The sequence below is a fragment of the Corylus avellana genome, chromosome 7 (assembly GCF_965113065.1).
Source record: "Corylus avellana chromosome 7, dhCorAvel1.hap1.2, whole genome shotgun sequence".
Classification (NCBI taxonomy): domain Eukaryota; kingdom Viridiplantae; phylum Streptophyta; class Magnoliopsida; order Fagales; family Betulaceae; genus Corylus; species Corylus avellana.
Window position 1 is genome coordinate 17628509 of NC_142496.1, and position 22414 is coordinate 17650922.

A 22414-nucleotide genomic window follows, 5' to 3' on the forward strand; every position below is an offset into this window, starting at 1 on the left:
TGTCAGTTGGGTGGTAGTTTGAGAGAGGTATGTGGACTTTTTCCTTTCTTTTTGTTGTGTTAAGTGATTTTGACTCTTTATAGTGCGTTTGACATTGCGACATATACAAAAAGTGCGATTTTAAACCAAATCACAAAAAATTGGTTGTTTGGGATTGCGTTTTTAAAAAATTGAGATTTGAAAAACATAGTTTCTGCGTTTTTCAAATCGCAAGTAAGGAGGAGTGTTTTTTTGAAAATGTACAATTTTAAAGGCTACACTGCAATTTTGCCTAACACTTAACTGTGTTTTTAAAAATTATGTTTTCAAATCATATATTTTAAAATCACTATTTTAAAATCATACTTTTTGAAATCGCAATCCCAAACGGATCCTTACAAACTTTACAAAAGATCACCTCAGTTTCAATTCATATCGTTAGTGGTACTTCGTTTGAGGGTAAAAACGGAGATGGTTCATCCGTCAATCTTCCATCCATAAAAGTAACGAAAATACACGTTAAACCAATTAGAAACTACCACATAACCATATCTCTCAATAAAAATTAGGATTAAATGCCTGATTAGTATCTATGAGAAGAGCCAAAATCAAATAGCTACCTCACTTTCAAAAAAACATCACAGGTGGTATTTGTCGTCGATTGAAAGACCAAGATACACCTTCCATCTAGATTCCATCCATTTTTTAACGGAGATTCACGTCAACGGGCTTAAATACGTGATGCATGTCCTAGATGAGTTTTAAATATTACTTAAAGAAATAAAAAATAAAATTTAAAAAAGTGTGGACCATGTTCTCTCCCACATCTCTTTCTTTAGTTATAGCAAAGCTTAGTTTGTTATCACATTTTTTTTGTTTTTTTTGCATTCTCTCTAATACATGGTTGAAAAATGCTAGATAGTATAATCCACCAAGTAATTTTTTCTTTTTCTTTTTTTCAATGGTCTTGTTTACATGGCACATTTCAGAATATTAAGATTGCACTTAAACCATATAATTAACATATTCTTTCATGGTAATCATTACAATAAATTTTCAGGATAATGCTGTTCATTTACCCATTTTGGATGTAAAGAAGTCAAAACATGCTTGCTATAAGAGAAAGAAGAGCATTTTTCAAGCTTAGCAGTATATTCATCTTTCATATCAAAAAAAAAAAAAAAATTTCTTACGGTAAAGCTAATAATTCCCCCTACCTAATACTAATCTATTATATCCCTATTTTATTGTGCAATGTAAACTTGAGGAAGAATCACACAGATGACTTTCTATATTCAAGGGGATCCTGAAATATTGATTGCTTGTGAATGAACCCCAAGTAAGATCACCATCAAACAACAGAGAGACCTCATTAAGATCACATCCCTCCATTGAACAATGGTATTTGCTGCCAATTCCATATGTTACAAAGGCAGCTGTCTCTCCTTGGTTCTTGCTGTTTCACGGTCCTCGCATCTTCTCAACAATGTTCCTACCCTTCTCTTCAATGTGGCGCCTCTTTTCTTCAATTTTCTCACCCACCTTCTTACTAAAATCAAGCATTCTTGCTCTTCTCCCCCCAACTCTCTTCGGCCTCAAATCATCGTCTTCAGTGGTACTGTCCTGTTTTTCATATTGAATCATAGACCTAGATGATGATGATGATTGACTCTCTGGGATTTCCTCTTGCTGCTTGCAAGTTTCTTGTGGTTCATCATTCCTTAACAAAGAAGGGGTTCTCGTTTCTTGCAAAGTTCCGCCGCTGATATGAACTGAATTTGTTGAGGCTGATAATACATCAGGAGATTCATTGATTGATACAGAATTCTCGGGCTTTGGATACTTGCTTTCTGGATCCCTGGAGGTTGCCTTACTAACTTCTGTCTTGGGCTTTGGATGCTTGCTTTCTGGATCCCTGGAGGTTTCCTTACTACTAACTTCTGTCTTGGTTTTTGCTTCAATAGGTTGGGAGGCGGTTACCTCATGCCCAGTGGTAGGATCATTATTTGCTTCTTGGTTAAGCCACATGAATGGAGCAGCCTTCTTCGGTACCCAGTCATTCTTTTCTGCCATCATCCAGGGGATGCATACATTTTCGCAGTTCGGAAGCACTAGAGTTTCCCGGATTGCTGCCTGCATGAGAGAAATAAAGTTCAGTTAAAGCATCCTAGCATTATTCATTCGTTAAGCAGAACTGACTGGGTTTTTGTCTTTCAATTGCAGAGATAGCAGAAATCCTATCCAACAATATGCTTACAATATATATATATATATATATATATATATATATAATCGAAATTCATTAAAACCCAAAAAGGGGCAGCTACATACATAGGAAGTATACAAGAGAATACCTACCCAAAAAAATAAAAAAGATGAAAAAGTCATGAAAACTAGAAATATGAAAACACTTATAGGCAGCCATCCATTGATATAGGGTATTGAAGAAGGCCTTTAACTCCACTATCGTCTTCTACAGTCTTCAAAGCTTCGATCATTTCTTTCTGTTCAGATACCCCACATCAAACAAGGCAGAATGATCTTCCAAACAGCTATGAGCACTACCAAATTGTCCTCTCCAAAAGAGATCTAACCTTGACAAGGCATGACCCACAATAATCCAAAAAAACCGGAGGTAGAGTTCCATAAGGCACTAGCTATCTTGCAATTGAGCAAAAGTTGTCAACGTGTTCCCTCACTCATCTTGCACATGAAGCACCAATCTACCACAATGATATGTTGTTTTTTTAAGTCATCCAAAGTGAGAATCTTACTTAAAGTGGCCGACCAAGCAAAGAAGACCATTCTCAAGAGAGCCTTACTCCTCCAAATGCTCTTCAAAGAAAGGAGTGCTTTCATGGGGGATTAAGACATTATAAAACATCCCTAACTTGGAAGGCCCAACAAAACTGGTCTTCATTGTCCCATCTAAATATGATCGAATCCAACTAATTGAAAAACGAAGTAAAGAATTTCATCTTCCAATTATGCACCACTCTTACAAAATTAACATTGTACTTAGGAGAGCTATTAGATAATTGAAGATAGTTTGCTACGGAAGCATCCCTAAAGCAGCAATGCTAATCTTAGAGCCGTCACCCACCTCAAATTTAGTATATCTCAAACACTTCTCTCAACCCCTACTAATCAATTTCTAGAGACCAAACTTGTACGACCCATTAACTTCATTAGAACACCACCCACTCCACGGGCTATCATATTTAAAGTCAACTACCAATGTTCACAAAGCCACACTCTCATAAGCGTAATGCCGCCGTAACTATTTCCCCAGAAGAGCTCGGTTGAACATAAGCAAATTTTGAACCCCCAAACCCCCCCAAGAAATCGAAAAACACACTTTGGACCAACTTACCAAGTGAAATTTGAACTTTACACCCATACATCCCCACAAGAAATCCCGTTTTAACTTCTCAATGCAATTGGAAATAGTAGTAGAAAGGAGGAACAAAGACATAAAGTGATTAGGCAAATCAGACAAGGTGCTCCTAATCAAGGTAATCCTACCCCCTTTAGACAAGTTAAAACGCTCCCAATCAACCAAATGATGCTCGATCTCCTCAATAATGTCACCCCAAATAGCTTTAGCCTTAAAAGAAGCACCCAACAGAAGACCTAGGTACTTCATTGGCAATGAGAAGACACCCACATCCCAAAATATGAGCCAGACCTTCTATATTATTGACATTGCCTGTAGGGACCAATTCATTCTTAGTCAAATTAATCTTCAAACCTAAGATAGCTTCAAAACATAAGAATAAGCATTGTAGATGAAGGAGGTGATTGGGGTCAACCCCGCAAAAAATCAAAGTGTCATTTACAAACAAAAGATGAGAGATATCAATCCCATTAACATTCCTATGCCCCATAGAAAACTGGTCAAATGGGTCAACCCATGGGTCAAGCAGGGTGACCTGTGATTGACCTGTTTATCAAGTGGGTCGACTTGTTTATGACCCGAACCTATTTATGCCAAACTCTGACCCTTTAATTTCGTTTCAAGTTTTCGGATCGTGTCAAAAATTGTCATCCCTAACCACAAGGCCCTAGATTTCTGTCTCCAATTCACTTCTTCAAGAAGAATATTTTTCTCCAATTCCTTAGACGTGTAGGTATGTATGAATGTGTTAACATACAAAAATACACAAAAGGAGCTAAAAAAAAAAAAAAACAAAAGGACAATAGTAAAGAGTAGTTTTAAAGGAATCTTTTCTTCTAAGAAAGTATCAAAACTTGACTAATTTCAAAACTATTCAACAAGGTTAAATGTTTAAACCAGAGGAATGCAAGGAGAAAGAAAATACAATAAGAACCATGCACATATACAACAACCTATCCTCCATGTGTCAACAAAAATGTTCGAGCAAAAAACTAAATATGTAATGTAATGCCTTCATCTATGAGTTTCTTTACAAGACCATCCATAGAAGTACTGGAAAGAAATCATTGAAGATGGATATTATTACTGTACTGAAGAAAAAGATGGGCTTTTACATGAAAAAAGAAAATTTCCATACCTTAAGTCGACTGACCAGGAATACAGCAATATGGCCATTAGTTATCCTGTGTTCCCCAACAGAAGACTCCAAGTTAAAGTCAATATCAGGCATGGATGTGAAAGCAAGCCATAGCTGATCAGAAGGAGGTGGCTTTATATGCAACCGCAATGTTCCTCGGAGGGATGTTACCCTTATGGTCAAAGAGAGAGGTACCTTTGGTGAAAAACAATCAGTTAGATGAAGAAAAATGAAATCTCTATTGAGGGGGTGCATGTGCACATGCCTGTGATATCTGGAAGAGGAAAAGGGGTTAGGGGGGTGGTGGGGTGGTGAGGAGGAGAGGCAGGATGAAATGCAAGTCAAGAAAAAACATGAGATAAATACCTGCAGACAAACTCATAGCCATCATTCTATATAAGTAAACATAGTTGTCATAATCACAACCAACAAAAAAAATTGGCTTCCCACCCAAATCTACAAAAACTTGGTTATCATTTTCAGAATGTTTGAGGTCTTCATAAATACTACTTAATGATGGTGAGATAATCTCTTAGTACCACTAGAGATAGAACAATATTCAGAAGGCAAGAAAATATTCAAATCATTCAATTTTAAACCTGGATGGTTTACTATATATACAATATTTCTGCTAGCGACCATCTCATATATAAAGCATGAACTCGAGTAACATAACCTCATACGATCATGAGCCAGGTTATGTCAGATAAGATATCAAACTGGGACATAGGGAAAGGGAACCACTTTTACCAGATAACAGTCTACCCAAAAGATTCATCTAAATGAAGGGGAAGCCTATATACAACCACAAAAACAATCTATAGAAGACATACAAGTAAATGTGGAAGTTGAAGTACCTGAAAATACAGAAAGATGTCTACAAACCTGTGAAACCTTTCTGGAAATGGAATTCAGAATAGACTTCCACCTAGAACCATATGATGTTGATGCTGGTACAGTGCTCTTTGAGCTTTTCAATCCATCTGCATTAAAAACTGATGAAATTGTAATTGGCATCATCTATCATAAAGATGTCTTGAACATCTCCAAATTTTTGATGAGAACTGCAAACTTATCATTTTTTGTGAGAAGTCGAAGTTGATGTTGTATAAACACTACATAAAGCCATCTATGGAAGCTTGAAATTTATCCCATGGTGTAAAAAGGTGGTTAGGGTATAGAGTACAAGTCTCAAACACTGCACAAAATAGGACAGATGCAACTCAGACGAAGGAGACGTCTGTCTACGTTTTGGTAAAATGCCAGATAAACAGCATAGCATACTCTTTCTTTTTCTTAAGTACTTTTAACTGATACAAACTTAAAACATTAAAAACCATGCTGCAAACCTAGAGAACTTTAATGTAAAAACAAACAAGCTAGACTCTCACTTATAATCACGAACTCAATACAACACTAATATAATGATGCAACTAAGTTGGACAAATATACATCATAAAGCCAAATACTACCAGAGAGATGCAACTCATGGATTTGAATAATTACTCCATAAATGATGATTTATGAAACTCATATTAGTACCACTACTACAGTCTCTCCGGATTCCAAATTTAGGGAAGCATTATGTGCATTGAAGTCCCAAAATGGATTAAAAAATAAAAATAAAAAATAAACATATGCAAGGAAAAAGCATAAAATAGTCCAATATTAACCAGTATTAGGATCACCTTCCTCCTTCTGCTCTGGCACATCAACTGTCCCTCCCACAGGACTCAACTGCTTTCCGTAGAACTCTAAACCTTCAAGAAGATCTGAGGTTGATACTGGATCTGAATTCACCATGCCTTTCTCGAAATCTAATTCACGAACTTCAAGTCTTGTTTCAATGTCTAAAAGCATGCCACCAGAATATTCAATGTCAACTTCTAGCGCCCATACCTCATTCATGTCCATTGGAAGAATCCTCATACCATGAATGTAAGGTGGGAGATTCCCAAGATCAATCCCAGTACAGATGACTTCACCTATGTAACTAGGGGTTCTCATACTGGACAGTGTCCTCTATCAGACCAAATAGCAGAAAACCACAAAACACATTAATGAATTGCTTCATCTTTTATTTTTTTGTTGAAAAGTACATTCTACGATATTACTGAAAACAAATTTCCCTATTTGCACCAACACAGTTATATCATCAAATCTCTAGCCTTTTTTTTTTAATTTTTTTTATCCATATCATCAAATCTCAAGCCTTTCCGCCCAATCATCGCACTTCCAAACTTGGAGGGTGCAGATCAGGCTCAATCCAGTGAGTCTAGTTAAATCCACCCTGGAGGCCTTGGTCCATGAATCTATGTCAAATTTGTACTTCAATTTTAGAAGAAAAAAGCCCCACATCTTTTATCTTTCTTTCTTTCTTTCTTTCCTTTTTTTATTTTTTTCTGGTGCCAAATATGTTAATAGTATCATTTTACAGAACTGATTTACAGAAGTTCTGAGGATTGAGAATAAGAAGGAACAATGGAGGAAAACCATATCTACCTTCTGCAAGACAAGCATACAAGTAGCCTGGTGCCCACAAAAATAAATAAATAAATAAAACGAGTCTTATACAGCAAAGGAATAGAACAAACCTGCACCCGTGATTGTACAGATCTTTTAATCTCTGCATTGCCTTTCATATCAAAAAAGAGCCGTGAAATTAACAAGTTCCAACAAAGTGTGCCATCATCGTTACCAAACTTATCATCAGAATCTACATCAGAGATGACAGAGATATGACTTTGGCTTCCACTATGAGAAAATGTTGATGATGATTGTTGAACCATATTTTCTTCACTCTTAGATCTCGTCACTGATAGAGTAGTCTTCCCCAAGCCAGTGGCTGCTGCTACTGTCTCTTGAAATGGGCGAACTCTCTCACTCGCCTTTCTCTCTACACGACCTGATAATGAAGTGAAGCTCGGCTTATTTTCTAGACCAACCCTAGCAGTCCTTTTTGCAAGTTTCTTCAAAAGTAAGAGAAACTTTGAGGAAGTTCCATCAGGCCTATTTGTCTGATCTACTGGCTCAGCACAGAACCCTACTGAAGGTTTCATAAACGAAGGATATCCTGCATTTAAGGTTGTCAAGTAACCATGAAATTCTTCATGGAGCTTGGAAAACCAATCAACTCTTTCCTTCTTCTCACATGAAGCTAGACGGAGGGCTTTACACCATGATTCCTTTTCCCAGGAAGTCTCAAGATAAATGTATAAAGTTTTACTTCCATTGTAAAGTACTGAGGTCTTGCTTTCCAATTTTATGGGAAACCTTTTGGCCCTGAAATATCAATGAAAAAATGAATAAGAACAAGGAGGATTTATATTTTTCCATAACATAAGCAAGATCTATGACAATTTACATCTTTAGCATAAAGCATGAAAAGCAGACAACAAAAATGAAGTTAAAGATGGTACAAGCAATTTCACACTCCATCCTCTTCTTGTAGACAGGAACCAATTAATTCGCACCAAAAAGCAATTGAGAGATCGACAATCATTTTCCATTATTAGATACTCTCAAAGTCAACAGGTACTAAGCCAAATTATACAATAGCACTCAACATAGGAGTCTGGCAAAGGCTACATTACCATTTTCTTGAAGATATGTTTGATGCTGAAACAGCTTCAATTATGCAGCCTTTAAGCTCAATAGCTGTGTGCGAACCGTCTAATTCAGTCAGAAAGAGTTTTTTATCCTTGATTTTTGCATGCTTTTTAACAGGGAAAACCTCCAAGAAATCCTTCTTTTTCTTTTGATCCTTTGGTACTTTGTCCAGCCAATTTTTCGGAATCTTTTCTGATTCTAGAAGCCATACTATCCCCTGACACAAAAACAATCCGGAAAACAGCTTCAAAAACGTAACATACAAACAAAGGCTAAAAATAGTCATGCTTGATAAACAATTACTCTAAAAAATATGTCCCTATAGTTATATGGCCACTCCAGAAAACAGCTTCAAAAACATTACTAAAATGATTCTCAGAAATGCATGATACTGACAAATAATGGCCGATAATGAAATAGTATGAACCACAGTCCGTATATGAGCATATCAGTTTGCAATGTCACCAAGTATCAAAGATATGTCCTTGCAGTTACTTTCAAGTGATGTTGGAATTAGCATCATAAGGTTCCAAAGCAACCTATTCTCTTTCTTATTAGAAGAGGAACCTTAACCACTACTTTCAATTTAAAAAGCATATGGAAAATGAAGTTGCCAAAGTATAGTTTAGAGAGTAAAGGGTTTCTTTAAATCCTATTTATTTTCTTTTCTGTTCTTTTCTCGGCATCTAAGCATAGCATGACAAAAGGCTGACTATTTCCGACCAAGAAGGAAACTAACCCCAAATTACAATAATAAAATACTAAAATAAAAAAGAAAGAAAGAAATTGACTGTAGCAGCAGATACATGTAGATGCAAAAAAACATAGAAAACAAACACGTACCTTCTTGTTGCAAGCGAAATTGATGGATTCACGGGGATCAAGTTCCGGAAGAGGCTCTTGCGACTGTGAAGCTATCTGGGCTTCTTTCTTTTTGGTCTTCTGATCCAACCAATTTATGATGAAATACACCCCCACTGCCTCGGCGGCCAAAATCGTCAGGGCCCCAACAACGAACCCAATAAGAAGCAAAACCAACATCACCAAGAACATCACTTTTGATCAACTTCCGCTCGAACTCCCCAGCAAAGTCCCTCCTTGCGATGAAGCGGATCGATGAGATAAAGCAGCAAGAAGGGATAAAGAATTCCGGGTATCACGAGTTGGCAGCATTTATTCTCGGCAATGATTGGGGGGACAATGCTAGATTATTCCCAAAGAATCAGGTGCTGTTTTGGTTGGTAGTAGAAGTAGAAGAGAGTTTTCTTGTGTAAAGGGAAGAGAAGGGTGTGCAAGAAAACGCGTTGGGGGACTGTTGAATTCAAAGAATTCCGAAAAAGGAACCGCAATAGAAACCGTCGCTAATCGCTATTGTATTGGATCAGGCTGTGCGGAGAGTAATAAATATTCAAATCGGTTAAAAAAACAACATGATGAGCGATGGGACACGATTCAGAGTTGCATGGTTTAAAGTATGCTAAGAAGCCAAGTCCAACTCTTAACTCTTAAGGTGCCGGGTTGACTACCCAAGATCCAACCCTCACACTACAATAGTCTACACTACATCAGCAAAAAAAAAAAAAAAAAACCAAATCCAACTCGCACGCCCTCCCTAGGCCTCACAAATAAATATTATAGTAGTTAATAGTTGTAATATATTGTATAATACCACATATAAATATAGTTTTGTAGAAGAATTTTTTTTTTTTTTTTTTTTTAAGTAGTTTTGTAGTAGTTGATGATGCAATAAAACATACGGTTCGAGGGGGCCTGCAAAATGGGAGAAGATGTGCACGAAGGCTTGTTGGGTGCACCGGTGGAAATATTTCTGATGCTTAAGTGAATACTCTTTTTTACAGGAGAGAGTAGTGAGTGACCGAGTTCTCTAACGGTGAACGGGATGAGATAGTGTATATGCATAACTTGTTAGGCTTTAGTTTTTCTTACGTTCTTGGAATTCACTTCCTCTCCAAGATATTTTCCAACTGTCATGCAATGGTTGGACAATATTTGGGTTGGGTGTGGTGTTTGGTTACCGACTCTGGCAAGGCAAGTCCCCTACCAAGTGTCATTCGGTGGTGTGGCACCGCTAATGCCAATATTAAATGTCACTTGCTACTTTTATAGTGTAATGCCCTAAAAATTGAACCAATTAATTCGATCCATCTTGGTAAGGTTATTGACAATACCCTTAGACCAGTTAACTTGTAGATGGCTGATGGTATCACCCATTAAATATAACTGAGTGAAATAAGGGGAAAGCGGAAATACATGATCTGAAATTTATTACAATCATAAATATCCAATAGTATTGCTGATTATAGACCTAGAGCCTCCAACAATATTCTAAATACTAGCCAAACTTGATAATGAGTAATATTTGCTTGGCGTTTGATACATATTTTAGCCCCTTAATTTATATATGTTAGCTCTTCGTTTTGTTATTATTTGATGTTTTGTTTCATTTTTTTGTTTTCTTATGTTTTTAGGGTTTTTGAAGAAAAGCAAGTGTTTCCAGCAACTTTCAGACTTAAAAGACAAATTGGGAAAAAGCTGGAAGCCATAGGATCGATCGCAACCAATCTAGGCTCGAGCGCAGACAGCCAGGATCGAGCGCACCAGCGCTTGATCACATATCAAGCAAGCGCGAGCGCAACATATGTTCGAGCACCCAACACAAGGATTGATCGCAGGAGTGTGATCGAGTGCACTTGCATAGCCCAGATGTGGAAAGTGTCCTTTTCCACCCCAGTTTAGGTTTCCAGTCTCCTAGTTTGATTAGTAGATTGACCTACGATTGTATTAGGGTTTCTAGGTCTTTTTCAAGCCTATAAATAGACCTATAAGCCTCTAGGAAAATGTGTGGAGAAAAAGACACAAGTTCTGGAAAGGAACTAAAGGCTAGATCAAGAGGAGTTGGGGTTTTTCTTCTCTTTCACTTTTTATTTTGTTATGTAGTTTATATTTTAATTAGGGCTAGATTGAAGCCCTAATCATATCTTTTTATGATTTCAATTACGCCTTTGTTTCAAACATATTTTGGTATTTTAATTAATTAATTTATGGTTTATTGAATTCTTCATATGCATATGGTATGGATTTATTAATTAAGTCAATTTAGATGACTCAGTCTTGGGCTTAATAAAGTGACAAAAGAACTTCATCACGAGTTCTTGACCTAATAAACATGGGGAACTAGGAGTAGATACCATGCCGTAGGCTTCATATGTTTCTCGATTTTTATAGATTTATCCTAAAGAATAACTTAGTAGATACCATGCTAAATCCTTTGAGGAAGAAAAGACTTAGAGTAGATACCATGCCTAGTTCGTTGCTTAGGGAAATCAATAGCTTAAGAACTAGACATCATGCCCTTAGGTTGACAAGCATTAAATATACCGTATGATTGAAATATTGGCGTATTGTTATCTTATTAGTCTAATTAGGGGTTGATATCAAAACCCTAATCCTTTTTAGTCTTAATCTTTTTATTTTATTTCTTTATTTTAATTCAATCGTGACAATTGTTTTAAATCTGTTAATTAAATAGGAAATTACTTTCTAAGCATAATTTACCAATCCTCGTGGGAATGATCTTGTATTTGCCTACTATATTATCGTTTGATCTTGTGCACTTGTGAGTAAAACGTACAGAGTATTCGCCTATTAATTTAGGTGGGTATTTGGCACAACAAGTTTCTAGTGTCGTTACCTGGGATTGTGTTAAATTATGTCTAGAAATTTTTTCCTTAGTTTAATTTAGTTTATTTTAATCTTGTTTCTTTTATTTCCTTTGTTTTTGTTTGTTTGTATTTCTGTTTTTAATTTAATTTTCTTTGTTTTTGAGTCGTTTCTGCTTTACTGTCCGCAACTCTGATATTTTATGCGGTAGTGCAATCGATTACAAGTGCATTGCGATTGAGCGCATCACTACCACACAGTAGTATTGATGCTGCTGTGAGTCCTTCATGAGTCGGTGCTGCGACAGTGCGCTCGAGTGCCCATTCCAGTGAGATCGAGCGCAGCTGTGCGATCGAGCACAGGTGCATTACGATCGAGCGCACAGCCAAACAGCAGTACTAACTCTGCTGTTATGTCGAGTCTGTTTTTGTTTTTTATTTTTTCTTTGTTTATGTAATCTGCTTTTGTTTTATGTTTTATGTTTTATTTTATTTTATGTTTATGTTCTTTAATTTATTTTATTGATTTCTGTTTTTGTTTTATTTAAAATTTTTCTAATATTTTTTTGTTTGCTGCAAGTCTGTTTTTGATCTACAGCAGTGCAATCGAGCGCATGTCCTCCGTGAGCGAGCGCACCACTGCTAGACAGCAGCACTGAAGCTTCTATAGCCGCTATTCTATTTCTGTCCGCAACAGTGTGATTGAGCACATGTCCCTTGTGATCGAGCACATGTCCCCTGTGATCGAGTACACCAAGCTGCTATATTTCTGTTTTGCGGCAGGGCAATTGAGCACCCAATCAAGGGAATCGAGTGTACCACTATGATCGACCGCATGTCCCCAGCCATTGAGCGCACCTCTCGGCAGAAGCAACTAAAAATTCCGAATCTGATTGGTTTCTTTTTCATGCAGGGTCATCGATGTCAGAATTTATCCATACGATGCCTGCTCTATGCACTTGAGTCCTCCATTGGGCCAGGGTACATGATCTCCTTCCAGGTTTTATTTTCTCCATTGTTGTTCAATTTTGATTCTTTTATTTTTTTTTATTACAACAATGTGTTGCGCTTGACTGGTAGTTGGTTGGAGTATGTATTTGTTTTAGGGACAAGTGTTCTTGCAAAAAGTTTGGGGGTATGCTATGAGCCATACCTATTCAAACTAGCATCTCACAGAGAATAGTAGCATTGAAGCTACTATCAACAGTCTGGCTGAAGATGGTAAACTTAGCGCTCTTGGGAGGCACCCTATTCCATGACAAGTGTTCCTACATTCAAGTTTGGGGGTATGCTATAAGTCATACCTTTGTCCAACCAGTGTTTTTATATCCCAGGTAAGATCTTTCCATATTTTTCTACACATTGAGGACAATGTGTAATTCAAGTTTGGGGGTATGGAGAACACACACACACACTTTGTCTATAAAAAATTTTGAAATTTTTTATTTTTTTGAAAATTTTAAAAATTGCATGTTCATGTTATTCTTGAGAGTTTGGTTGATCTAGAAACTATGATTTGAATTTCATTGGTAAGCTTAAAATGTTGAACACATGATCTGATGGCGAGAATTCAAAGTCTGGTTACTTACCTTTGGCAGTTGAGAATTCACTTGTTTTGATTTTAAATTGCCACAAGCACATTAACACTTAATTTGTGGGGTATGACATGTTAATCTGATTGTGTCTATTTCAATGTCTTGGGTGAAGCTGGGTGACTTATTGGATGGATACTTGGGCATATATATATAAAAGAGAAAAAGAGTAAAGTAGAAGAAAAAAATTGATCACTGTGAGATTTTTGTTAAGTAACTGGACCTCTTGCCTCATTAAGCAATGAAGGTTCACGTCAAAAGGTGAAAATTTTAATATGGTTAATATCATGGCTAGTTTGGTTTCGTAGGCTTTTTGACTCAAGTTAGTAAGTCTTTAGGGGTGTGCCTTTACACCTAATGCCCTAAAGCCATATGTTTTGTAAGTCATTGGCTTAACACTCGTTACATGAGTCAATTAGAAAGCTTAAGGGAACTAAGCAATGTAGAGCCTGAAAAGAATAGAAAAAGAAAAGAAAGTTATGCCTTGGTTATTCATTATGATAGGGATCCCAGTGAACTTTAAGGTATTGAGTCATTGCAAATTGGAAATAATTTGGAAGCCTCATTTTTATGTGTTAGTTCACTTTACACTAAATTGAACTTGTGATGCATTAACTTGCCTTTTGTAGTGATTGGACTTTGGAACTCCAATTCATTGTGAAGATGGAGTTTATTTTTTTAAGCTTGGTAATGAATGAAATTCAATGTTTTAAGTGATACTTCAATCTTTGGAATAACATCAATTTTGCAAAAACTTTTGTGGATAACATTACTGTTAAATCCTCACGAGACTTCAATCGTCCTACTAGGGATGCCTATGGGTTTAAAGGGCTTGTTGCATACGTCCCACGAAAGAAGGATTTATCTTTTGTTTTTTATTTTTTAGTTTGTATTGCTAAGGGATTAGCAATAGGTAAGTTTGGGGGTGTGATAAGTGCTAAAATATACATATTTTAGTCTCTTAATTTACATATGTTAGGCTCTTAGTTTTGTTATTATTTGATGTTTTGTTTCCTTTTTGTGTTTTCTTATGTTTTTAGGGTTTTTGAAGAAAAGCAAGTGTTTCCAGCAAGTTTCAGACTTAAAAGACAAATTGGGAAAAAGCTGGAAGCCATAGAATCGATCGCAGCCAATCTAGGCTCAAGCGCACTTGTGCTTGAGCACAAGACAGCCAGGACTAGAGCTCGATCACATATCAAGCAGACGCGGGCACAGCATAAGTTCGAGCATCCAACACAAGGATTGATTGCAGTTATACGATCGAGCGTACCAACCTGCAATCGAGCACACTCGTACGGCTCAAATGCGGAAAGTGTCCTTTTCCACCTTAGTTTAGGTTTCCAGTCTCTTAGTTGGATTAGTAAACTAACCTATGATTGTATTAGGGTTTCTGGGGTTTCTAGGTCTTTTTTAAGCCTATAAATAAACCTCTAAGCCTCTAGGAAAATGTGTGGAGAAAAAGGCACAAGCTCTAGAAAGGAACTAAGGCTAGATCAAGAGAAGTTTGGATTTTTCTTCTCTTCCACCTTTTATTTTGTTATATAGTTTATATTTTAATTAGGGCTAGATTGAATCCCTAATCATGTCTTTTTAGGATTTCAATTACGCATTTGTTTCAAACATATTTTGGTATTTTAATTGATTAATTTCTGGTTTATTGAATTCCTCATATGCTTATGGTATGGATTTGTTAATTAAGTCAATTTAGATGACTGAGTCTTGGGCTTAACAAAGTGACAAAAGAACCTCATCATGGGTTCTTGGCTTAATCAACATGGGGAACTAGGAGTAGATACTATGCCGTAGGCTTCATGTGTTTGTTGATTTCCATAGATTTATGCTTCTTTTAAGAACAACTTAGTAGATACCATGCTAAATCCTTTGGGGAAGAAAATAATTAGAGTAGATACTATGCCTAGTTCGTTAATTAGGGAAATCAATAGCTTAAGGAGTAGATACCATGCCCTAGGTTAACAAGCATTAAATATACTGTATGATTAAAATATTGGCGTATTGTTATCTTAATTAGTTTGATTAGTGGTGGATATGAAAACCCTAATCCTTTTTAGTCTTAGTGTTTTTATTTTATTTCTTTATTTTAATTCCATCGTGACAATTGTTTTAAATCTGTTAATTAAATAGGAAGTTACTTTCTAAGCATAATTTACCAATTTTCATGGGAATGATCTTGTATTTGCCTGCTATACTATTGTTTGATTTTGTGCACTTGCAAGTAAAACATACCGAGTATTCGCCTATTAATTTAGGTGGGTATTTGGCATAACATCGTTTTCATCCTAGCGAACTTTCTTACTCTAAATACGGACAACCTGCTAAACCACAAATAACTGAGTAAGTCTATGACTTAGTAAGCAAATATCATAGAGAGTATGCAATGAGCCTTTAAGTAGTAGTTTATAACTTGAAAAAGTTAGTGTGAGCTTTTACAAATATAACATGAATTGTCTCTATTACTATGCCATGAAAATGTTATTTAATTTTGAGGAATACTGTGGTATAATTCTGGCAACAACCACTAGTATTTAATGCAAGGAAATTATGTTATAAGTATATATAGTAAATCATAATTATCCTTCATATGTTCTATCCAAGCTTTTAAGCCCTTCTTAGTAGGGTTGATGCTGCCCTGAGAGACCTATAATACAATACTAGTACTCCGGATACCTGATGCGGTACGACCCGTCTTCCCTAGGTATAAATTATCCAATTGTATAACAGGATACACACAATCAATGAATAAGTGTAACCCATCTTCGGATGGCATAGACTATCTACCTAAATTACACTAAATTAGGGTGTAGTACAATCCATCTTCCTAGGAATGACCTATCAAATCCTATTGATCATATATCAATTAAACCCATTGTATAACTATCATCCTCATAATCACAGAAAACAAGAATGATTTGAGTTCAATAAAAGTAAAAGACTTTCTAAGACAAGTGAAGAATTTCACAAAAATTGATTTTGAAATTAAGAACAATTGCATTTAATAATTAAGAACAGAATCAAAAGGAAGTAATTCTCATAGTTATACAATCAACATGCATAAACTGAAAATCTAAAAATTAAATACAATCAAACCATTGTACTTGGATAGAGTTACATCAACACCCTATGAAGGGGTATAGCCGCTCATGACTCTGCTAAGCTCTAATTAATTTTTGCTCTAGGAAGCGGTATGTTTTCTACAATGTTTAGAGACCTATTTATTAGGATTAGGAGAAGCCTAGAAACCCTAGAAACCCAGAAAAATCGTAATTCAATCTCCTAGTTAAATTAGGAACCTAGTACAAATCATAATAGGATTCATCCAGATTTGCATTCTTTTATTGCGAGACGATTTTGGCATAGCAAACATTTGAATTAGGAAAATCCTATTTCACAATGTGAGTTAGCTTTCTATTGCCGCTAGAGTCACCTCAATCCAATACTTGAACAGAAAGTTATGGTCAAAATACTAAGACATGTGTAGAATCCAAATTTGAATCCAATCCGATTTTGACTCCAATTAGAGAAATTCTGACTTAATCATTTCCTTTATTTGATTAAACTTAACCACATCATATAGGTCCTCTATTATGATGGTTAAGCTTAATCATATCTTCTAGGTCTTCTCAAAGTGTGCTTTTAAGCCCAAAATCAATGGAATTAATTGCATCTTTATTTAAAACCTAAAAACAATATAATCACACAAAATCAAACAAATAACAATGCTAAGGAATTAACATATGCGAGTTAAGGGGCTTGAATGTGCAACATTCGATGCTCATCACACCCCCAAACTTACATATTGCTTGTCCCTTAGCAATACAAAACAGAAAATAAATTGAAAAACAAAAAGATAAATCCATCTTTCGTGGCATGTACGATTGCATTTAGCATATGCAACAAGCCTTTTAAACCCATAGACATTCCCTAGAGGATGAATGAAGTCTCATGAGAGTTTTTTCAGGAATGATACCCACAAACATTGTCATCATTATGTCATTCAAAAAGAATAAAGCATACAAAAAATAATGGTTCTCATTCATTAGCAAGCTTAAAATTATAAACTCCATCTTCCAAATTTCAAGGAATTCACAAGTCAAATCACTTACCAATGGCAGATTGAGATACAACAAGTTTCAATTAGTGCAAAGTGAACTAACACACAATCATGAGGCTTCAAAATAATTCTAATATAAATGAATCAACATCTCAGAATTTATTAGACTTCTTATCAGATGAAACACACACACACACACACACACACACACACACACACACACACACACACATATATATATATATATATTTTAATTTTTTTTCTTTCTTTCTTTTTATGTAGGCTTTCAATGCTTAGCTCCCTTAAACTTTCTAATTGACCCATGTATCGAGTGTTAAGCCAATGACTCCAAAACCAAATGGTTTTAGGGCATTAGGTGTTAAAGACACCCCTAAGGACTTACTAGCTCTAGTCAAAAAGGCTATGAAGCTAAGCTAGCGATTTTATTAATCAGCCCAAAATTCTCACTTTTTGACACGAACACTAACTGCTTCTTGAGGCAAGAGGTCCGGTTACTCAGTGAAAAATTCAACTTGATATATATATTTTATTTTTATTTTATAGCATGCCAAAGTTATTCATCTAATATGTCATCCAACAGAATTCAAGACATTGAAAACAGACATAATTGGTCTCAAAATTCATACCCCACAAACATGTGCTAGTGTGCTCAAGATAAACTTAAATTAAAACAAGAAGCATCTCATGTTGCCAAAAGTAAGTAACAAGACTCAAAATTCCTATGTCAAATGATCACGTGTTCATAACTTTAAGCCTACTAATGAATTTCAAACCAAAATCAAAGCTCAACCATATGCTTAAGAATGACATAACAACAAAATTTGGACAGTGTTCTATTTCTCCATACCCCCAAACTCTAATCATACATTTGTCCCCAATGTATGCACAAAATTGAAAAACAAGAGTAAGAGGATAGGAATACTTGAATGAGCAAATGTGGGTATATCATACCCTCAAACTTGAATGCAAAAACACATGTCCTGAAAAATAGTGTGATACTTCAACCAAATACCAATCAAGTGCACACATTGTTTTAAAAATATAATCAAAGAATGAAACAACAATGGATAAAATAAACCTGGATGGAGATCATGTACCCTAGTGGAGTGAGGAGTCGAGCGCACAGGGCCTGCGCTTGATCCTATGAGGTGTTTCTCAATTTAAGTCTGATTTCCGAAGGTTCTTACCGTGATCCTTTAGAAGTCCAATCAAGCTCTTCCATCCCTTCTTCTTTATGATCATGTAGCACTCCACAAGGAAGAAGATTCCTCTTAACATCTTGAAACTGCTTCTCTCAGCTGAAAGGTCTTGATGCTCCCCATGACGATATTCAGGGTGTTTGTCCCGAACTGGTTCCATGATTAACCTTTTGTCTCTATGGGGGTTCGCAAAAACCTGGATAGCCAGGGAACTTGCCAAAATATTTTCCACCCCAATGAAATCAACTTTAGTAACTTCTGAATGAAGTATGTCCCATGTGAGGCTGTCATCAGGTGGTGGAGTACTTGAAGTGAGAGGCATAGGCTCCGGTGGGTTTCTCCGTGATGGGGCTTCAAATAGAGGATCAGGAGGTGGGTCGTCAACAGTTTATCCAATGTCATCCAAGAAGAAACATGTATTCTGATCAGGTGCATTCTGGAAGGCATTGAAGATGTTCAGTCTAATCTTCATATTCTCAAAGGAGATCTTCATTACTCCAATCCAAACAATTGATGCATGCATTGTCTGTGGCTAGGAAAGGTCGCCCGAGGATGACAGAAATTTGTTTCTCTGTATTCGGGACAGGTTCTGTGTCAAGAACTATGAAGTCAACTAGATAGTAGAACTTGTCCACCTTGATGATGACATCTTCCACAATCCCTCGGGGTTTCTTAATAGATCGGTTAGCCAGTTGCAAGATTGTACCTGTAAGTCAGTTCCCTTAAGCCAAGTTGTTGATATACTGAGTAAGGAAGCATATTCACATCAGCTCCTAAGTCGAGGAGGGCTCTCTCAATCTCAGTGTTTCTGATGACGCATGAAATTGTAGGCGTTCCAGGGTCTTTGAACTTTGGAAGAGTGTTATGCTGAATCAGAGAGCTTACTTGCTCGGTGAGAATGACCTTCTTGGAGATATGCTTCCGGTTCTTCATCTTTTGAGTGCACAAGTCCTTGAGAAACTTTGCATAGGTTGGAATTGGCTTGATGGCGTCAAGGAGTGGGATGTTGACTTTGACTTGCTTGAAGACCTCCATCATGTCTTGTATCTTCTCTCCTTGCTTCTTGAAGTGGGAAGGTGCCTTGAGACGCTCTGGGAATGGGACCCTAGGCTCATATGGTATCTCAGGAGTGGGGGCAGATGAAGAAGATGCCTCTGTGCTTACTTGTTTACCCTTCTCCTAATGCAGATTCTGTGAGGCCTCAATTTGCTCATCTTTCCTTTCTTCCACATGATTGTCTACCACTTTTCCACTCCGCAATGTAGTGATGGCCTGGACTTGCTTTAGATTAGAGGAACTCCCCTCCCCAATCTATAGTCCCTTAGGATTGACCACCAACTAACTTGGAAGCTTCCCTTCTTCCATTCTGTTGAGGGTTTTAACCATTTGTGTCATCTGAGCCTCTAACTTGGAAATTGATTAAGTGTTCGAGTTCACTGTCTGACTCATCTTGCCCACCCTGCCAGTTATATCACTCATCATTTCCAGCATTCGATCCTCAAAGTTAGAATCTGACCGAGGAGGTGGTGCGGCCTAGTATTGCTGCTGTGGAGGCCGGTATGTGGAAGGAGGTTGGTAGGGCTACCTATTGGATTGAGCTTGGTTTCTCCACCTCGGGTTGTAGGTACTGGAATATGGATCATTACCCGGTCGTGAGGACGCTGCATTGACTTGCTCATTAGAAATATCAACATAATTTTCAGCAGTAGGACAGTCATTGATATGATGCATATGGCTAGAACAAAATGAGCATGGTTCAGGTCTTGTGTGCATGTGAGCAAAATTAGGAGCAAGACCAGCAACCATCACATGATCTAACTTCCTAATGATAGCATCAACTACTTGGGTGGCTACATCCATATAATGCCCTACCTCAAAAAGACCATCGGCCTTTGGTGCCTTAGGTGCAGGTGCCCTATGTCTAGTGGAGGCATGATGAACATAATTACCACTTAAATTTTCAAACAGAGCCCATGCTTCATCCTCACTCTTTAACATAAATGTCACCCCACAGGATGTGTCTACCATTTGTCTATGAGGCTCGGTCAAGCCATCATAGAAGCTTTGTACAAGCTGCCATTTCTGGACAGCGTGGTGTGGGCATGATCTAAGAAGGTCCCTTAGTCTCTCTCAGGTCTCATGGAATTACTCACCCTCATATTGGGAGATACTAGTGATAGCTCTCCTATTGTCATTGGTTTTTCCTATGGGGAAGTACTTCTTCAGAAATTCTTGTTGCAATTCAGCCCAAGAAGTAATGGAGTTGGGTGTTAAGGAATTAAACCAATGTTCGGCTCTTTCCTTGAGGGAGAAAGGGAAGAGACGCATCCTTAGAGCATCTTTAGTGGATCCCGTCAATTTAATGGTAGAACAGATTGCTAAGAATTCATTGAGGAAGTCATAAGGGTTTTCATTGCTAAACCCTAGGAAAGATGGTCGACTTTGTATAGTGCTGGGCTTAATCTCATAGTTACGGCAGCCTGAAACATGAGGGGGAAGTGTGTGTGGTAGGGAGATAGTGATCCCTCAAAGCCATATGGTCGCTCATGGTCTCAGTGGTGTGCTCTCTTAGCAAATTAGGATTCCTTTCGGCTTTAAGTTGTCTAAGAGTGTGTTCAATGTTGGGGTCACAAGCAATTAAAGATAAAGATAATGAATGGCGACCCAATATAAACTAAAAAGGAAACAAAAATAAATCGAATAAAAACAGAAAATAAAAATTAAAACAGAAAGTAAAAGCTCACAAACGGCCCGAAGGTGTGCTGAAAATTCGGTCCTGCAGTTGCTGGAATCTGGCAGGCTGGCACAGGTGCGCTCAATCGCACTGCAGGGTGCACTCGATTGCACTGTTGCAGGGAAGGGCTCGAGTGCAAGGTAGCTGGGTTTGAGCGTAGGCGTGCTGGGGGTCTATGCAGCTCCAAACCTGAGTGAGAAAACTCAAAAGAAAAAAAAAAAAGAAAACAAAAGAAAAAAAAAAACACAAAAACAAAATTGAGATTAGAAAGTAAAAATAAAGAAAAGCAAAAAACTAAAAATTAAGCTAAAATTAATCCTTAAAATTTAATAATGAAACCGTTAAGCAGTCCCTGGCAATGGCGCCAAAAATTGACGTTGTGTTTTTGTGTCAAAAAATATCAATAATAAATTAACCACTCGCAATAGGACGAATCTTTGTAGGATAGGGCAAAAGAGAGGATGTCGAACCTCAAGGGTTGCAGGGGTTTTGTTATCAAATTTGAAAGATCAAAATTTACTTAATTAAAAAGGTGAATGATTTGGTTTGTAACCAAAGTGCATGAAATTAAAAGAGAATTAAATATAAGAGAGAGTGTAGGATATTGACTTCACCTCTATCCATACAATAATGGTTAATCAAATTTAATCCAGAAATTCATTCTATGCATGTTATAAATAAACAAGAAACTACATTATTAAAGAATAAGTATAATCCATCTTTGGTTGGCACAGATCGTCCACTTAACCACTAAGATGCGGTACGACCCGTCTTCCCTAGGTATAAATTATCAAATTGTATAACAGGATACATACAATCAATGAATAAGTGTAACCCATCTTCGGTTGGCAGAGACTATCTATCTAAACTGTATTAAACTAGGGTGTAGTGCAATCCGTCTTCTCTAGGCATGGCCTATCAAATCCTATTGATCATATGTCAATTAAACCCATTGTATAACCATCATCCTCATAATCACATAAAACAAGAATGATT

General features: G+C 36.9%; 1 protein-coding gene across 2 annotated transcripts; it reads right to left on the reverse strand.

The window, feature by feature from the left end:
- Positions 1 to 962: 962 nt before the first annotated feature.
- On the reverse strand, positions 963 to 9633 carry LOC132185644 (uncharacterized). Of its 2 annotated transcripts, none has more exons than XM_088518332.1 (7): positions 8967 to 9633; positions 8108 to 8340; positions 7109 to 7796; positions 6188 to 6536; positions 5400 to 5497; positions 4515 to 4709; positions 963 to 2112 (listed from the first exon to the last, which is right to left on the reverse strand). In XM_088518332.1, the coding sequence occupies exons 1-7, from the start codon at positions 9174 to 9176 to the stop codon at positions 1441 to 1443; spliced, it is 2445 nt and encodes an 814-aa protein (XP_088374458.1). In that variant the 5' UTR covers positions 9177 to 9633; the 3' UTR covers positions 963 to 1440. The 2 variants fall into 2 exon arrangements, with proteins under 2 accessions (XP_088374458.1, XP_088374459.1); XM_088518333.1 differs by having other exon boundaries at positions 6203 to 6536; positions 8967 to 9632.
- Between the last annotated feature and the right edge of the window lie 12781 nt (positions 9634 to 22414).

Excerpts from the sequence above, each read along its gene's own strand:
- LOC132185644 (XM_088518332.1), bottom strand. The coding sequence starts at position 9,176 with ATGTTCTTGGTGATGTTGGTTTTGCTTCTTATTGGGTTCGTTGTTGGG. Across the intron at positions 7,797-8,107 it reads AACATATCTTCAAGAAAATG|GGCCAAAAGGTTTCCCATAA; the intron begins GTAATGTAGCCT and ends TTGATATTTCAG. Across the intron at positions 2,113-4,514 it reads TCCTGGTCAGTCGACTTAAG|GCAGCAATCCGGGAAACTCT; the intron begins GTATGGAAATTT and ends TCTCTCATGCAG.